Below are 18056 nucleotides of genomic sequence, written 5' to 3' on the forward strand. Positions count from 1 at the left end.
GCAAAGGCTTAGGTGCATTTATACATTATGCGATTACGTATCACATACTGTACACAGGTACAGATACTGGTATGTGCTCGACCATAACAGAAGGCAAAACTCAAGATGCCAAGTCATTTACATGAAACCCGTAAGATGGCATGCTTATTAGAGCAATACAGCTCAACAGACATGAGATGGAAAAACACAGCCTGTGTTCTGTCTTTAAGTCACTACTGTTACTTGTTGCAGTTACACAAATGGCCGTGTTATCACGGAACCACTACAAGACTGTATTACCTGTGAAAAAGCATACAATGCAGTGTAGGCTGTATGTGAAAGGTATGCAAAGACTGTGTTTTCAGCTACTGTGTGGATCAATACAAAGATTTTTTTCTCATTTTTAAGAGAAAGATGAAGGCAAATTAAGCGTTATTGAAACATACCCTGTACAATTGCACTAAATTTAAAAGAGTGGCATTACATGTAAGGTCTTAAAGTCTGTGCGTAAGTTTGTAAGTCTGAAGCCTAAGTCAGCACAGACCTGTAAACACAGTATTTTAGAGTACTCTTCTTCAGTCAGCTATTCTTTCATTGAGAAAGGCAGTTCTAAGCCTGGAAATTTTGCTGAACTAGGGGGAAAAAAGCAAACAGACAAATGTAGAAGTTTCCTAATTTCACTCATCTTGGGATGGGGGAAGAGAGCAATAGAAGACATGCAGTATTACTGTGCAACACAAAAGCTAGTCAATACAAAAACATTTTTGATTTATTGTGATGGTACCACAATCCCTCTTATCAGACCTGACTTTTCTGACAAGGCTTTTGTTCCCCGCAGATAGCATACTTCAGGTGTGTCTCTAATACCTTTTAAAATACAACTCAGCAGGTAGAAATAAAAATGATGACTTTACTTAACTGTGAGCTAGGCAAGGAAATCTTTGCTGTCACATTTAAATTTTAATCTGATGCTTCTGTCACTCTGAACACAAAAACTCCAACCTGAAACTCTCTCTCATATTGGAGATAAATATCCAGTACTTCCAGTGTTTTAAGGGAGGAGTTGTCTAGGTTTATAAATCATTCTGAAGAACAAAGCACCATCACTAGTTCTTTCAACCTTTGCCTTGTGGGTGACAGACAATTTGCATCATGATGCTTAATGAAGTACTTTAGACCTTTAACCTGAATGTTGGTTTTCCTTTAGTTTGCAGCAAGAGAATTCACTGTAACCTAAGCATGAATTATAGTCTCCAAGGATTCTGCTGGAGTTCAAACTGATTACAAGTAGATCACACATAAACATTCACAACACCAATGGGTATATTGTTCTATTTATAGCCAAGAACTCCCAAGTGACACTGGTGTTAAAGCCAGCCACAGTACGGTATAATAAAAGTACCATTGAAACCCTTACTAGAAAGATACAATTTAGAAGTACCCCCTAAGATTTTATTTTCCCCCCATCAGTTTTAAATTAAGGCCTCAGCAATGTAGCCCATGAGATAAGGCCAGTCTTTTATATTCACAAGTTCTAAGTTCTCTTTTGATAGCTGATTCCAAAACATCTGGGTTGTCGTTTTCCTTCTGTTCACGTTGTGTCACCGGCTTAGGTCAGGAGATTGGCTGCCAGAGTCATTTAGCTGAGGTAACTCCCAGGGTGTTACCTTCCTAGGCAGATCTGCTTCTCAGTTAGCATTTTGTAGCTTTTCTTTTTCCTTTCTTTTTTTCCCAAATAAAAATGAAACAAAACAAAAAACAACCCCCAAAACAGGAAGGGATGCTTTTCAGGTTAAAGCAATCTGTTGCTGCTGTTCAGTCATCGATCTTCACAGGAAGTGAATCTGAGGTCCCCGGAGCAAGGGACTGGGAGGGAATCCATATAGAGGCTTCCTCACCTCTTGTTACTTTCTCCCATTGGTTGAGATTGTCCCTGGAGATGCAAAAAAGTCAAAGAGGTAAAGCACTGTTCGTAAGTTTACTAGGATTTCTTCCTAACAATGCTGTCTGCTGTACTGTACTTTGTGATGTAGCTTTATGCTTTATATAAGTACCTGTATGTCATCAAGCTTTTATCATCTTTACATTATTTCATCCTTTACCTTCAGGTATCCCGTTTTGTAATTTCGTGTGGCTCGCATATATATATATATATATATAAAAGCCTATATATAGACTATATAAGACTATATATAAGCCTATGGCATACCTTTCCCAGAACGGGCCCTGGAGCTACTGACTAGCACCTGCTTCCGTTACAAACTTCTAGCCCTCATGGCTGCAGAGAAAACCCAGCTGTGACCCAACAGAGACATGTCTGCAGAGACTCTGAAACAGCAGTCTGGAGACAAGCAGCCTTCGTCGCTTCAGACTTCAGGGATTTTACCACAGTGTACTTTGGCCCTTTTCAAAACCACCACAGAGATTGGGACTTTTGCCAGGAAACTTCCTTCACTGGAAACCACAGAAGTGCATTAAGCCTTCCAAAACTCCTGCACATGGGCTGCCTGACAGCGTATAAAACGTTGCATGCCAACATCATAGTATCACCTTTCAATTACTAATGTGGTGATCATACTATCAATCTACCACATTTAAAGAGTACCCCTTCCTCAAGACAGAAATTTTTTGTAGTGTCTCACAGCCTGGCCAACTCCCAAGTCCAAATTTTAATTCACAAGCCATAAAATGATGAGAAATTAAGCTGGTAACGTTCTAATGATCTGAAGGGAGTACAGACCCATAATCTTACTTGCTGTACACTAGCAGCACTCCAGTAACTTGCAAGTCTATGTTGATGATATCCAATATTGGACCATACTTGCAACCTAGGGCCAAATCTAGCGGTCAGTCTTCAAAGACAGAGAGAGAGAGAGAGAGCAGCCTCAACTGTTTCAATTTCATACTATCAGATACCTAGTTACTAAAACAACAGTTCTTAGATGTCTTCAGTAAACACACAGGAACGTTAAAGCACTAAGGTCTTACATGCTATGTGTCATATTACCGTATTACTTTGGAATTTATGTGGCAGAACTCTTCTGATTTTTATGTCACAGCTTTGCTGAAACAGTTGATAAAACAGCAAATAATGAGCTGAAAGCACAGTGAACAGGTAAGAAGGAAAACGTTGCATTTTCTGGGGATGGGGGACGGCAGGCTCTGATGGAGTCTACCGAAGAAAGCTGGTGCCCTCTAGGGGAGCACCTGCACCATTTTCTGCAGGCAGGTGGAAGTCATGAAGCCAGCGTTAGTACGGCGCTGAATCTCAGCCAACACACTCAGGCACTAAGGATCAGAAAAACTGAACCGTCACTATTTCGAGGTCCCTATCTTGAAACTGGGAAAGTAATGAGGAGAATTGCAGCCGAAATATTTTAAAATTATATCAATTACAGCAAGAAATGAGAGACCTGAAAGCACATGGAAAATTGTTTAAAATTATTTGGTCTGAAATAAAGGAAAAAAATAAATCACTTCACTTCATCCTCTAAATAAATGTTCTATCATAGATTTGCCACTTTGGTAAGCCTATTGAGTACGTGGGCTACAAAACACACATAGAACTTATTCTGAACACTGTAACACAGGTGGCTGGTAGTTTTGATCTACACAGAATGACAAGAGTGTATTTAAAAATGTGGAATAAATTACTGGACAAAAAACCTTCTAGATTCTTAGCTACCTTACCTTAGGGAAATCAGTGACTGATAGTTTTTTTTTTTTTGTAAAGATGCAGATAATACGATTCATTTGCTTTTGTGCTCCCAATGAAGCCCTTGCTCCTAAGTGTCCGGAATAAATGCCCAGAGGCTCTCAAAATAAAAACCTTGATGCTGACATGCTGCCTTGGCTGCTTCTGCTGCTATTATTTGCAGCTGGTGTCTACGTTCCAAACAACTCAAGGACACGGCAACTTAGACACTGCGTTCCAATAACGAGCACTACTGGTGAAGGGGTGATATCAAAATCGGTTCAGTCAGCAGCTGAGGCAGTAACAAACAACGAGGCTGTATTCGTCTCATCACACTGAATAACTGTTACCCATCAAAAATAAAGGAAAAAAAAAGTGTAGTGTAAAATCAGTTATTTGAAACACTCTGGAGTAACATAAACCCTGCAATAACATACATTTTAGTAACTGGGGAGTTGATGTTAGATCTGTGTTCTTGATTTCCTACTCTGCATCTCCAAGTCTGAAGTCTCAGCACTCCCTCCTCAGCCCCCTCAAACAGACAGCAGAGGGTAATTTCAAGGCTAAGCTAAAACTATCAAACTGCTCCTCAGAAGAATTAATGCCAGGGTGTGGATTTTCAGGAAGCTCTTTAGTCTTATGGAGATCTTAAACCCCATCCACACATCTGTGCCCCAGTTCTGCATCAGTGCAATCTAAATTAAGGAATGCACAAGAGCAAGGTGGGGAGCTGTGTCTGTACAGAGCTGTGCCCAGACTGGAGATTGTGCCCGTGTAGCTTTCAGAAGTATCAGTATTATAACTACAATTAGAATTCCAAACAACAAACTTAATTTCTAGAATAGAAAAAGTTCATACAACTTCTGCCAGGAGTCTGACTGCTTTTACTTCAGACATCACACCTTTTGCAGATAAACCCACTCTTGAAAAGATGTTCATGCTTGATCTTCAGAAGCATGGAGAACCTTTCATCTAGAACACGTATGTATGTGGGTGCTTGATACTCTGCAATTCAACTTTAAATCTCCTCAGCTGAGTACTGAAAGATGGACCATCAAGTATTACAAGCCACTTTTGCAAAGAAGCCTCAGTTGGATATCCATGTGGCTAGACATCAAAAGACATGGGTCTTCCCAGAACCCTGCTCCTGAAAAAGATGCTGTGCAGTCTTAAGCACTCAGCCTAGCCTCTCTAAGCCTCAGTTCCCATTATGTGGAATAACAATGCTAAATTCTTACCAAAAGTACTGGCAGGCTTATGCAAATGATTCTACAGTAAATACAAACCCGTTTTTAAGACCTCCCATTTGATTGCGCTAGTTACAGAACTTTCCTGACATCCAGCGCTGAGGTTACTTTATTAATCATACAGATTCTGCATGACATTTTCATGTTAAAAGCATTTAGATACTGATTTGGGGAGTAAAAGTACACCCAGATGTTGACAAATAAGTAATACAAAAGAAATAAAAATTTTCACATATATAAAGCAGTTTGGACAATATTTGTTAGCTTGAGTAGAAACAAATAACTGGAAACACTCATGATAAGCGTTCCTGCATTTCTAATGGCGGGTATTATAGTTGATGCTGTTTAGCCCATGTAAACAGTACAAAACTCTTTCTGACTGAAAACATGGTTACGCAAAGCACAATCTGTGTTCCAGTTACATGGATTTAATAACCGACCATTTAGCTTTCAGCCATCAATACAGCTGAAGCAACATGCCTTCAAGCAAGGATTACAAAGAGAAAGAAGTTTTCTAACTTCCAAGATCTCAGACTACCTCTCAGTAAAGCAGCTGGATGACTCACGACCTTGTAAAGACTGAAAGGATTACAAGCAGTTCTGTAGTTTACTTCACATTCTCTGATTTCACACTGAAAGCAACTCTTCTTTATTTGTCAGAGTACACATTATTCAATTATCTATAATCAAACTATCACATATATATTAGGTCAACACGGCTCAGGGAGTACACATCCCTACCCTGTACTGTAACTCCGAATTCCAAAACAGGATTTGGACTTTGATACCATTATGATAGTAACACACTCTACAGCATTTTGAAACTAGGGAAGAGTTTAATGCTATATTGTAACGGATGGAACCACTGAAATATGCACTTATGAACACTTCCACATTATTCAATTTAGGATAACAAATTACTGCCTAATATTTACCAGACATTGTTACTTTCATAGCTTCTAAGGATGAAAGACACTACTATAAGAACCACCTAGCCTGACTGCCTGGAAAAGACAGGCCTTGGCAATTTTATCACAGTAACTGTGCCTCAGACCTGTATCCCTTTTAGCTCTCTCTTTTAAAAAGTATACCTAGCTTTGGTTTAAGATTTTCAACTGACATTATTCCAAATGCTAAAAAAGACATTCACCATATTCCTTGGTTGAACCTTTGGGCTTCAAGTTGTCTTTACCTGCTAAATTGTCTAATCAGAAAACATACTATGGAGACAGTTACAGATTTTGATAAAGTCATTCTCTTAGAGAAACTAAATACATTGTATCGGATTTTTTTAGTCTCTCACTACTAAGGTCTCAAAACATTCTTTAAGCTCTTTCTTAATCTTCTCTTATTTGCTAGTGTCTTTACCTACTCTTCTTAAAGCACAGACACTAAACAGGATTCCAGCTGTAGCCCCATTAATGTAACAACTACAGAGGTATAGTCTCTAATCCTACTTAATATTCCCTCCATATCCATGTAAGCGTTGCACAGCTATGCCCAGCAGTGGGACCTTAGAGGCAGCTGACTACTAATGATGGCCCTTAGATACTCACTGTTTTTCGTAAGATAGTCCTTTTTCCCACTGGTACAGACCTACGTATTCTTCTCATAGCTATATGAAATAGCGTTTGGGTGCAAATGAAATTATTTTGCTAACCACTACATTAAATTCCATGGCATTTTGTACACAGTGGGCATCCTTCTGTTACCTCACACAGATCACTTAGTGCACAGGATCAGGAAAGTGACAGAGTAGGTAGGTCTGCCATACAGGACAAAGAAAAAGTTCAATGGAAGCTAGAATTTAAGTACCACAAGAGGGAAAAAAGATTATGAGAGAGGTGCTAGTAAAAGCATAGAAAACTAGGCCTCTTTTCCCTGGATGTGACTAAAGATTGCTGGCATTTTATGAACCAACTGTTTTTCCTTAGAGAATACTGATTAACCTGAAACTGGAACATTTTCATGAAGCATATGGTTTCAACAGAAATTTTGTCAGGAAAGATTGCTAAGGTCCAGGATATAATTATTGGACAGAACTACCTACAAAGAGATCCACCATCATTCCAGGGTAGAAGCAGCCAATTGGTTAAGGACCCTAGACTCTCCTCTGGAAGACCCAATCTACATCCCAACTGACTGATAGGGCAAAGTTACATTTGCCTCTCCCACATGCCAGTGGTACTACCCTTATGTCCCAATTACTGAATATTCTGGGGATCTTTCATTTTCTACTTTTTAATAAAAATGTTCTGACATGAAATAAAACCACATGCCAAAACCACATTTTTTAATGAAGCAGAATTCTAGCCAATCTTAGTTGTGAGAACCACGTTGAAGTAAAAAGGACAGAGAGGGAAACTTCACTGAACCAGCCTAGATAGGGATATATAAGCACTGTTTTTCTCTAAATGCTTTTGGCGTCAAACACATTTTAATCAGCTGTGTCTGTAGATCTGCGTTGTAGATAGTCCCAGCCAGTAGTTATTGCCTCTGGGTTTCTGCATAGATTAATGTGAGAGGCGTATCCCTGTTTATCTGCATGCAAATTCTAAAATTAAAAGTCTGTATTTCCAGATAAACTTGCAAAGCATGTTTGCTTTTTCTTTAACCAAGCTACACACTATGCAAAAACTGGCATTTACTCACCTGCATGCTCGGAGTAGTGGCCCAGTTGGAGGAAAGATCTGTGCAAGTGTGGTGTAACATGGGATGGCTACAGCATTGTAGAACCCAATCTATGAAAAACAGCAATGAAAAAAAAAAGTTAAATGTTGCCAAACTACAACACTGAAAGTTAACAGCCAACTAGCTCAAAGCTGTTGACTACTTACTTAATTACTACTTACGTTGGTATTTCATACTTCTGCATCTCATCTTAATATCCGAATACTTTAAAATGAAGCATTAACAATGAAATCTCTGGCAATTAGAAGTTGCTTACGTGCCTCTCTCTTAGGACTAATATGGCTGCTTCAGATAGGATTTTCTACAGGACCTTTATTATTCAATTGATTCAATTGATTTGCTTAGGATCTGTCTGGCTTTTTGGTGGGTGTCAGTAGTGGCCGGAGGTAGGTGCAGATGGCAGAGCCATTTCTGCAAACATTATTCTTGTGATGAAATTATGGTCAGATTCTGGATTGTTTTGATGTCCTCCAAAGTATGTATTCCATAGCTCTATTTACTTGAGGTGCGAGGGGCTTTGCACCTTTGGAAAGTTTCTAAGAAGTGTGCACTGTGATCAATAATTGGTTTGCAATTTCTTTTCATGTATGTGGTTCAGTGATATATTTTTACCATTATCATATAAATCTATTTAGAGAACATCAAATAAGCACCCTTTTAATGATATCTGATTCATACAGGCTTAGGGGCCTATGACAGCTACCATGTCACAGCTGAATTGTCATGAAATGAGGAAATTTTAAAAAAATGCTACTTACATATTAGCAACGATGACAGGTTAAATTCAGATCCATTATAACATCACTCATTCATCCTAGACTCTTATGATAGTCACAGTAGTGCACTATGATCCCTTTCTTTGGGTAGAGTTTTTAAATGCCTCTTAGTGAAATACCATGTATTGTACTGTGACCAAAGCATTTGATAAGAAGTCTCTTTTGAACTGTCTAAACATTAGCCCTTATTCAGAAATTGAAGAGCAACTCTTGTCTTTACCTCCATCAATACAGAGATTCCTCTCATACTGCTATGTAACCAAGTCCATTCTGTACTTTAAAAAAAGAAAAAGATACATTTTCTGACCTGAGAACCTAACAGTCTGAGTTGAAGTAATCATGATGTAGCTGATAGAAAGAAACTGCAGCTGGTGAGAAGGCAAGGCTGCACACAGTTGTGATGTCTGCTCATCAACAAAACGTTTGCTGTTTTGCATAGTGCATTGGTTTCTTCCTACATGTTTTTTTCTTTTTTGTTTCTTTTTTTTAAGGGGGAATATTTTATTTCACTGGAAAATAGCAGATTACTTCCATAGTTCAAAAATTACGTGGGACCTTAGGTACAGTCACGCTGTAGACTTTCTGGCTCAATGAGAAGTGTGTCGCCATTGCAAAACATAAAAGATTTCAACCAAATTAAGTTCATCTGCAATATATTCCAAACAACCTTCTCTTTAGAACCCTCATATTTAAAATGTGTCCTTTAAGGTCTTGAAAGCTTTTAAGTTAAAATGCACATCATTCAAGGAAGAAAAACCCTAGAAGGCTCAATGGATTTAGATTGTGAATAAAGCTAAGCTAACTAAAAACATTCCTTTACAAAAGATTTCATTTCTGACTAGAGCAAACTCACACAAATCCCTTTTGTAAAAGGTTTAGGCTATCTGAATAAATTATTCCAGACTGATTTTTATGTTGCTGTGGCTAGACAGAAAGCCTAGAGTTCACTCAGATATGAGCAATCTACTGAAGTCACTGCAGGAAAGATAGTGTATGTATAACTTAAGATGCATAAGAAGGAGGAACTAAAGAATATCTTTTGTTTCTGAAATAAATTGTTCCTGACTCTTCAAACTGTGCATCCTAAACATACTGCTAGCTTTAAGAGCTGTATCTTTAATGATGTTAATGATGATAAACCTTTTATTTTCAACCTGAAAACTGTATTTCTGGGATAAGCTTTGAATGGCTGAAGCACATGAACTGTTCCTTCTCTCTCCCTTCATTACTCAGGCTGGCTTGACTTGTTTATCAAAAGGGCTTTCAGGTCACTGCATAGTTTTTGCATTTCTATTTTCTTCACAGGTTCCAAAAGGAGGGGCAGAAAAGACGGTGATGGGATCCTTGCTGAGTCAGGAACAAATCTGCAGTGCAGGCTCCACAGTAGGAAGACACCAAACTCAGAGACCTTACATGAGTTGTGCTGCAAAGCGTGTAAAGCACAACAGAGACCAACTGTTCCAGCCACCCAAGTGAGAGGAAAAGCTAAGTACAAGCTATTCTCATCAAAGATGAGTACTTGAGGCAGAAGTAGTCTTTTTTCAGAGATTACATGTTTATACAAATCCTCATTTCCTAAACATCATTGTTATTTAAATAAGGTATTAATGTTTTAATTAAAATCCACATAAAAATACTCATTAATGCTTTTTGTTAGAGCCCAAGGAAACGGATGATAATGCTTTATTAAATTTTTCAGTCTCTACATAAATATAGGAATGGTTACTTTCACAGAATTATATATGTCCTAAATCTCACATTTTGCTGTAACGTTGTTGTAAGATACAGCAGTTGCAACTATACTACTGAAGTTGGTTTTAACGTCCTATTTTGCTTAATATTTTACTGTTATACTATTAAGAAGCATGAAACAGAGCACAAAGTTAAAAAGAACCTGATGAAGACAGTACCTGGAACAATACTTCGCACTGGTGAGGCCGCACCTCGAATACTGTGTTCAGTTTTGGGCCCCTCACTACAAGAAGGACATGGAGGTGCTGGAGCGTGTCCAGAGAAGGGCAACGAAGCTGGTGAAGGGTCTGGAGCACAAGTCTTATGAGGAGCGGCTGAGGAAACTGGGACTGTTTAGTCTGGAGAAGAGGAGGCTGAGGGGAGACCTCATCACGCTCTACAACTACCTGAAAGGAGGCTGTAGTGAGGTGGGGGTTGGCCTCTTCTCCCAAGTAACAGCGATAGGACGAGAGGAAATGGCCTCAAGCTGTGCCAAGGGAGGTTTAGATTGGACATTAGGAGAAATTTCTTTACTGAAAGAGTGGTCAGGCCTTGGAACAGGCTGCCCAGGGAAGTGGTTGAGTCACCGTCCCTGGAAGTTTTTAAAAGACGTGTAGATGAGGCGCTTAGGGATATGGTTTAGTGGGCATGGTGGTGTCAGGTTGACGGTTGGACTTGATGATCTTAGAGGTCTTATCCAACCTTAATGATTCTATGAATACTTACTGCGTTTTAAAGAGAAAAAAATAGCTTATTTCTTATATCTGTGCTTTCACCCCATTAACAATTCTTTTACAAATGCCAGGATGACTACATACTATAATATTGTGTACTTTTCAAGATGTTCAAAGATAACTAATGTAGCGTGTGGAAAAATAAACCAAATGCAGAAGAATGTTTCTTCTCTTCTTAGGCTTATACTAAACACACAAATTTAGTAAATTAACTGCTAATTCCTTACTATAATAAGGGCAATAGTTTTTATGCTAATATATGATAGAGAATACGGAGTAAAGTATCAGAATATAAAAATTTCCATAGTCTTGCTTACCAAGTAATTAATCTACAGTGATTTTGTGATACTTTGTCATTTCTAATTTATTTTAAATATTATTGTTGATTTTAGAGTTCATTAAATATTTTGCAAGTGCTAACTACTGACAAAGCATCAGAGGCCACTGAAATAAAAAGAAAAACAAAAAAACTTATACATATATGTGTATATGAATGGACAACGGACAATTTAAATTTCTTTTTCTCTGCTCAGATAATCAAAGGACAAGCTACCTTTTTCGTTTACCCAAAAAGGTTAGTTCAAAGACCTTTTTTTCCCCCCTCAGATTTATGTTTACAAAATACCAAATTTTCCTAGGGAAAGCATAAAAAAGCATTCATTTCTGCACATTTGGGCACAGGAAAATCACTACCCAAAGACTTTGAAAAACAGACAATTGACGCTCTTAGAAATACACGCTTTACTGCTTATCCTTAAGAAACTCTTCACATTTTTTTTTTTTGTAGGAATGTCAAAAAACAGCGTTTATAGTTATTCAGTGAAGAAGTATTGGTCTAAAATTACAAATATTTCGAAATCTGAACCTGGATATTTTAACCAGGAACAGGCAATGAAGTTAATTTTGCATTCAGGATAAAACAGTGAAACCTTTCAGCTAAGGGCTGTAGCAACCACTTACTAAGTTGAAAAAGTGTTATTGACACTTCTCAAAATCGTAGGTGATTGTGGTTTTAGCTAGAGTCACAAGTACAAAGAATGGAACAGGTGACAACAGCAAAGAGCACATTGTCATTTAAGTAATGTCTTTGAAAATAAGTTTCCCACTGCTACTTAAAAAAAAATAACCCTGTTTCGCGTGCAGAACATAGAATTCAGCAGCCCACATACCCTAAAGTCAAATGAAATATTCACTAATATATAAAATTTTTTTCCATACATGTTTTATTAACACTATAAAACATGTATCATTTTACAGAGAGACTTCATACCTGACCCTGAGGGACTTCATCTTTCTTGTCTCTGTCCATCATAGGAATAGGTTGAATACCTGTTTTCTTCATTTCATCACCCTGGAGAAAAGCAGAGAGAGAGATTAGGAAACAAAAAGCAAGACTACTGAGATCTGAATTAATTTCCATCTTCTATTGTATGTCAATCTAAAAATCCAGAATTTAAAATAACGTATGGTACCAGTCTAATCTCAGAAAACTGCCTAAGGAGGGGCTCATTTTATACATTCACCTGAACGATAACATAAATAGCAGATCCTGAAAGTTTTTGAGTCAGTGTACACACATTTTCCTTGTTTCCAAGGGCATCTCCATAATAAAAAGCAACTGGAGGAATAAAACCAAAGAAATCAGTTCATTCTATTCTGTTCTATTCATAGTTAGTCTCATTTTTCAAAACATTACCTGTTTAAAGCACTATAATACAATGACCAGTAGACCACAACTCACCCATCCAAGGAAAAGCTGAGTGAAACAGATGAATTTACAATGTGCCCTCTTTGTCAACAATCCAGTCTTTTTGACCATGCTGCTTTGAAGAAGCTGCCTGTCAAACAGCCTTCTTTTCTTTAAGTATGTTATCCCTCTACATTCATAAGAGGAATACTGGGAAAGATGCAGTATATCCAAAGATCAGATATATGTAATGTACAAGAGAAAACTGTCTCCTTATATTTCACCCATTACCAGCAGAGCAGCCAAAACACATCTCTGAGCAGTATACTGGGCCGGAACACAATTAGTCCTTAAAAATCCGTAAGTAGCTGGCTACTTTCTGTAGCAAATTGAAGTTTTCCAAGTCTTATGCCTCAACTGCATTGTCAAAACACCACGGATGTTTAATCTTGAGGTTATAAATGCAACTACAGCTGTAGCAATGGTTGCTTTTGGCTACTGCTCATGTCTGAGATTCCAAAGACAATGTGATCTTTAAACTGCTAACCTTATGGACTGGCTTTGCGTGGCGAGGTTTTGGTAGCGGGGGGGCTATGGGGGTGACTTCTGTGAGAAGATACCAGAAGCTTCCCCCATGTCCGACAGAGCCAGTGCCAGCACTATGGGCTGCTGTGGGGGAAGTTAACTCCATGCCCGCCAGCCCCAATACACCTTAATTAGGGAGAAAGTTTATGCAGGATAACTGCTCATACAATATTTGCTTATCCATGGCCTTTAATGTGAGATTCAGCTCACAGAGGTTTAGCTATCTGAAAGCTTGGGATGTTCCCTAAACCCGTGTTCTATGTTTCTGCTACAGTTAGTGAAGGCATCTCCAGAAGACAATTTATTATATCTTTCTCATAAGATTTTATCAAGCCACGTTTCAAGTGGATCCTCCCTTGGATTTTGGCACCTTTACTCAAAGAGAATTTTGCAATGTAATAAATTGTTTCTGGTCTGAGCAGAGCATCTTTCTGTTTGACTGCCTTGCAACTACCTTGAGTGTAGAAAAGATTGGGGCTTCTGGAAGTCAATTCCCTCTTGCATATTTGGCCTCAACATCACCTATTGACTATGATCCTGGTCAATTAACCAACAAGAGATGTAATCAGGAAGCTATTTGTGAATTGGTGTCTGTACTATTCTCTCATATCACATATTTCTTTCACCAAGTAGTTAGAGAGGCTAGAATCATCGAATCTAGTCTCAGTCAGATGTTTTACTCTTGAAAGAAACAAAAGGAAAGGCCTCCTTCCTCAGCTGATAAAAAAAAGATGCCTGTAACAATTCCAAGCACAGCAATTCAGTGGATTGTTATTTAGGAACTGTAAGCAGTTTTGGTTTTATAAGCTCCCGGTAAATAGTATTTAATTTTTTTCCATTTGCTTGAAGTACTGCAATTGATCGACCCAGGACTGTCTCCAGCTACCATAGTCTCAATGATAAGAACCTCAACACTAAACCATTTAGCATCATATGATTTTAAGCTCTTTGATTAACATCATATCAAGTGCCTGAGAAACACTTGAAGTCAGAGCTTTGAGGAAGCTGTCCAGCCTCTGACTGATTATGCCAAAACTGACCAAAGCTCAGCTTCATGTTCATCATTTCACCTTGAAAGAAAAAGGTATCACAGAATCACAGAATGGTTTGGGTTGGAAGGGACCTCTTGGGATCATCCAATCTAACCCACACATCTACCCCAGCAGGATCAGCTGGAGCAGGTGATCCAGGACTGTGTCCAGTCAGGTTTTGAATACCTCCAATGACGGAGACTCCACAACCTCTCTGGGCAACCTGTGCCACTGGTCGACCACCCTTACAGTAAAAAAGTAATACGTTTAGATGGAACGCATGCACCAGAAACACAAGTGTGTTTTTCTGTTCAGTATGTGTGAACACATATATGATACACTGTTGTAAAAAATACTGGTTTTATCCTCATAGTTATAATCATGATCAGAAAGTTAAAGTTGAAATTTTAAGCAAAGAAGTTTGTATCATACTTGCAGTATGGCTATAATAAGTGGCTTATAAGTCTCTTAAAAAAATACTGCAGGAAGGGTTTAACAACTGCCTAGTGTCTCATATCTCACAAAAAAAAAAAATCACAGCAGACAAATCTTATACAAGCTTGTAATCCTATATAATTGATCAGCAAACGTATTATTTTGCCTGAGTTGTAGCACTGTGGGAAAGCTTCATGCTGAGCAATATCAAGGTAGATCTTAGCTGAAAACATTAGCTATACCGGGCTTCTTTCAATGAAAAAAGATCAGTATGACATACCACAAAATTGCTGCAACCTCTTCTGCAGTTATTGTTTTAGTTAATGATTACACAAAGAAGAAATATAAAAATGCTCTGATTAAATCATTCAACATATTATGAACTCAAGTAGTAATTAGAAGCAATATTCTATCCTACTTTTAGAACTGTAACATAACGATTCATTCAATCTAGTCAAATACACTTTTCTAAAGTTTACCTTTTTCCCCAATTAAGTATCAATTTCTGCAGTGAAACACAATCTAAACTTTCTATTGGTTTAGCTTTCCCAGGATTTTCTCTGTATCTGTCTCCAGCTTTCCAATTTCCAGAAGCATTTAGACCTGTGGCTGGATTTGTCAACCATCCTGACTGGATCACAACATATCCAACTTCTGCCATGTATCAATTAACCTCTTCTTAAAGAGGATTCAGTAAAACACCAATTACAGAATTCAATTTCTGTCAATAGCTTCTAATTTACATTTTCTCCATGAAGTAGCAATATAACAAGATCCACCTTTATTGACTCATCCTTGGATTACAAAACAGGTTAAAGTCTGGGCAGGCTCAATTATGTCTATAATTCCTTTTTTACTATAGGAAAAATCAGTTTGATCCTTCCTGCTCCACTGAGTTCACAAGATTTGCATTAAAAAGTCTTTTTACTTGTAAGCAAAAAAGTTGAGTATGTAATCACTGAGGCACATCAACATTATACCTCCATTGTATCACTTATAAGAACACTTACTTTACAGTGCTGACATTTTAGAGAGTACTGAACTAGATCTTTGAGCTTATACAGTCTGCATTTGTCAAATATTTTATTGTAGTCTGGGCTGTTCATAATTGAGAGAATGAGAACTTGTGAATACAAAAAACACCCACAAGCCATGCACATCTTGAATTTCATAGTGAACATGCAACAGGCAGGACAACAATCTCCACACTATATGCATGCTACATCAACTCTGTGGGCCTGATTTCCATTTTACACCCTGTAAAACAGAAATAAGCCCACTGAATTCTGCAGACTTCCACAGGGCACATAACAGAAAAGAACAACTCTTTATGATACACATGTGCAATAGGAGTTCTGAAAATACAGCGCATCTTCTAACACTGCATAATTCAACTCTGTGCAACACCCTCAAAATTTATTCCTTATCCCTAAAGTAGTCACTTCCACTCTAAAAATTAAACGATTAGAACATTTAATCCTCAGCGTAAGACACGTAAGAGATTGCATCTTTATTTAAGAACATGATTACATTACACAGCTCAATGCCTTGTTTCAGTTCTCAGTACATCTTATCTGTGGAGTAACTTTTAGTATATTAAAAAATCAGCGCTCTCTGGGACCCAGTTGTTGAGCTGGCTTACAAAGAAGATTCAAATGGTCGGATCAGAAGAATTTTAAGGTTTGTCGTATTTGCTTTAGCATTTCCTGGACTCATATTACAGTTTTATAAGTGTGTTTCAAGGCAGCTGACCTGGAAGCTGGTTTCATATTTTGGATTTCTAGAATACAAATAGATTCTTCACAAAACTACAGTCAGTGAATCAAAAAACCTTACAGATTTTCTTCTGTGTTCTGTTGCTTGGTCACTTCATGTTAGGACATACTTTCTAAATTCATCTTTAACAGAGAGAAGAAATGCTGTCTGAAAATTAGGATGCTAACTCAGCTCTTTAAATAGCTTCAGAGTAAACAACAGAACATGTGCATGCACCAATGAATACTTTTTAAAACAAGCACGCTAAGATATCGATTGAAAAATACTTATGGTTGTTTTTTTCTTCCTGGATACTTCCATTTATAAAGAGAGTAAACAAAAGAAATACACATACCTCAGCCCAGAATTCCGCATATATATCATTGGCTGTCAGTCTGGTAACTGGCCACAACTTTGTTACAGAACACAAATCACAAGCTGTCATCATCAGACCAATCACTCTATCTCTAAAATAAAATAACAGTAAATTCTAAGTTTGGTAAAGAATAATCACACTGCAAAGTTTTTATTTGCCCTTCCTCAGTTCAATCAGCAGTGAAGTATATATATACTACAAAATTTCTTCCACCTTGCTTGTTTCTTCTTCACTTGTTTATGATTCATTGGTAAGGCATCACACAAATTTTATATTATATTCCCTGTAGTATTCCCTGCATTGTTTGCAACCAGAGTTCATTGACCACCCTCTGCACAATCACATTCATAGAAAAGTACACAAGAATGCCTGCCTGTTAAAACACTCACGTGCCCCTCCTTAATTTTCTGAAGACACAGTACAAGTCTATAAAAAGAAAGATGGCATATCCTGTTGTTGCATTTCTTTCTGTTCTTCGAAGAGAGAGGAACACATGCTCCAAAAAGAGGAAAAACTAGTTCTGCATCTACCTCAAGGTACTCTGCCATTGCTTTGTTGGAATGAAGTCTAACCCTGAGAGAACAAGAATCCTACACGTAACTCTGTCCTATACACTGACAAACCTGTTCACAGAATAGCTGAACAGCATCAGTAGGATTATAATCATTATTAGAATAAGGTACACAAAAAAAATCTTATTTAAACAGTTTTCTAGTGCTCGTCTACTACCCAAACCTATGGTTTATGAATCTAAGTTTTATAAAGAAAACTGGCAAATTAATGAATGAATTCACATGTTTTCCACCCAATGGAGAATTTAAGATGACACTTAAGGACACCTGCATCTTTGTTAATAACATCTATTCCATGAAAAAAGCACACAATTTGCTAACTTGCATGCCAATGTGATGGCAGTCATTAAAACTGTACCCACAGACAAATATACTAGGGAAAATACATAAATAGACAATATAATCAATAGATAAATGTCAAAGTGCAATTCCCCTGAGTTAAGAAAGAGGATTCATCAGCCACGTAAGGGCCAAATTTAGCATTCCATTGCATGTACAGATACCAATTAGAAGTCTTGGATTCTTTGGCCACATTACAAACTGATGTCCTATCTTCAGGCACGTGGCTGTGCACTGAAAATGCTCTGAGGGCAGGTAAGATAGAAAAAAAAAACAAACCATAATAAAATATGCAATCACACACTAAATAGTCGTGATCCTATTTAAATTTTATAAACCCTAAATTCAAGATTTCTGGTAAATTTTATTGTAAGATTATCAGGAGCTACTATATCTTTGTCTTTTTAAAATGTTGAGGTTTATT

The 18056-nt window shown here is 37.7% G+C and overlaps 1 protein-coding gene across 1 annotated transcript in view; it reads right to left on the reverse strand.

Moving 5' to 3' along the window:
* Nucleotides 1-1709: 1709 nt before the first annotated feature.
* Nucleotides 1710-18056, reverse strand: part of PDE10A (phosphodiesterase 10A) — a 190354-nt gene continuing 174007 nt past the window's right edge. The window contains exons 19-22 of the mRNA XM_075146315.1: nt 16701-16812; nt 12123-12203; nt 7573-7661; nt 1710-1912 (exon numbers count right to left, since the gene is read on the reverse strand). Coding sequence (XP_075002416.1) covers nt 1795-1912; nt 7573-7661; nt 12123-12203; nt 16701-16812 — 400 coding nt within the window. The 3' untranslated portion in view covers nt 1710-1794. The remainder of the gene's footprint in view (nt 1913-7572; nt 7662-12122; nt 12204-16700; nt 16813-18056) is intronic.

This window comes from Calonectris borealis, chromosome 3 (genome assembly GCF_964195595.1).
Source record: "Calonectris borealis chromosome 3, bCalBor7.hap1.2, whole genome shotgun sequence".
Lineage (NCBI taxonomy): Eukaryota > Metazoa > Chordata > Aves > Procellariiformes > Procellariidae > Calonectris > Calonectris borealis.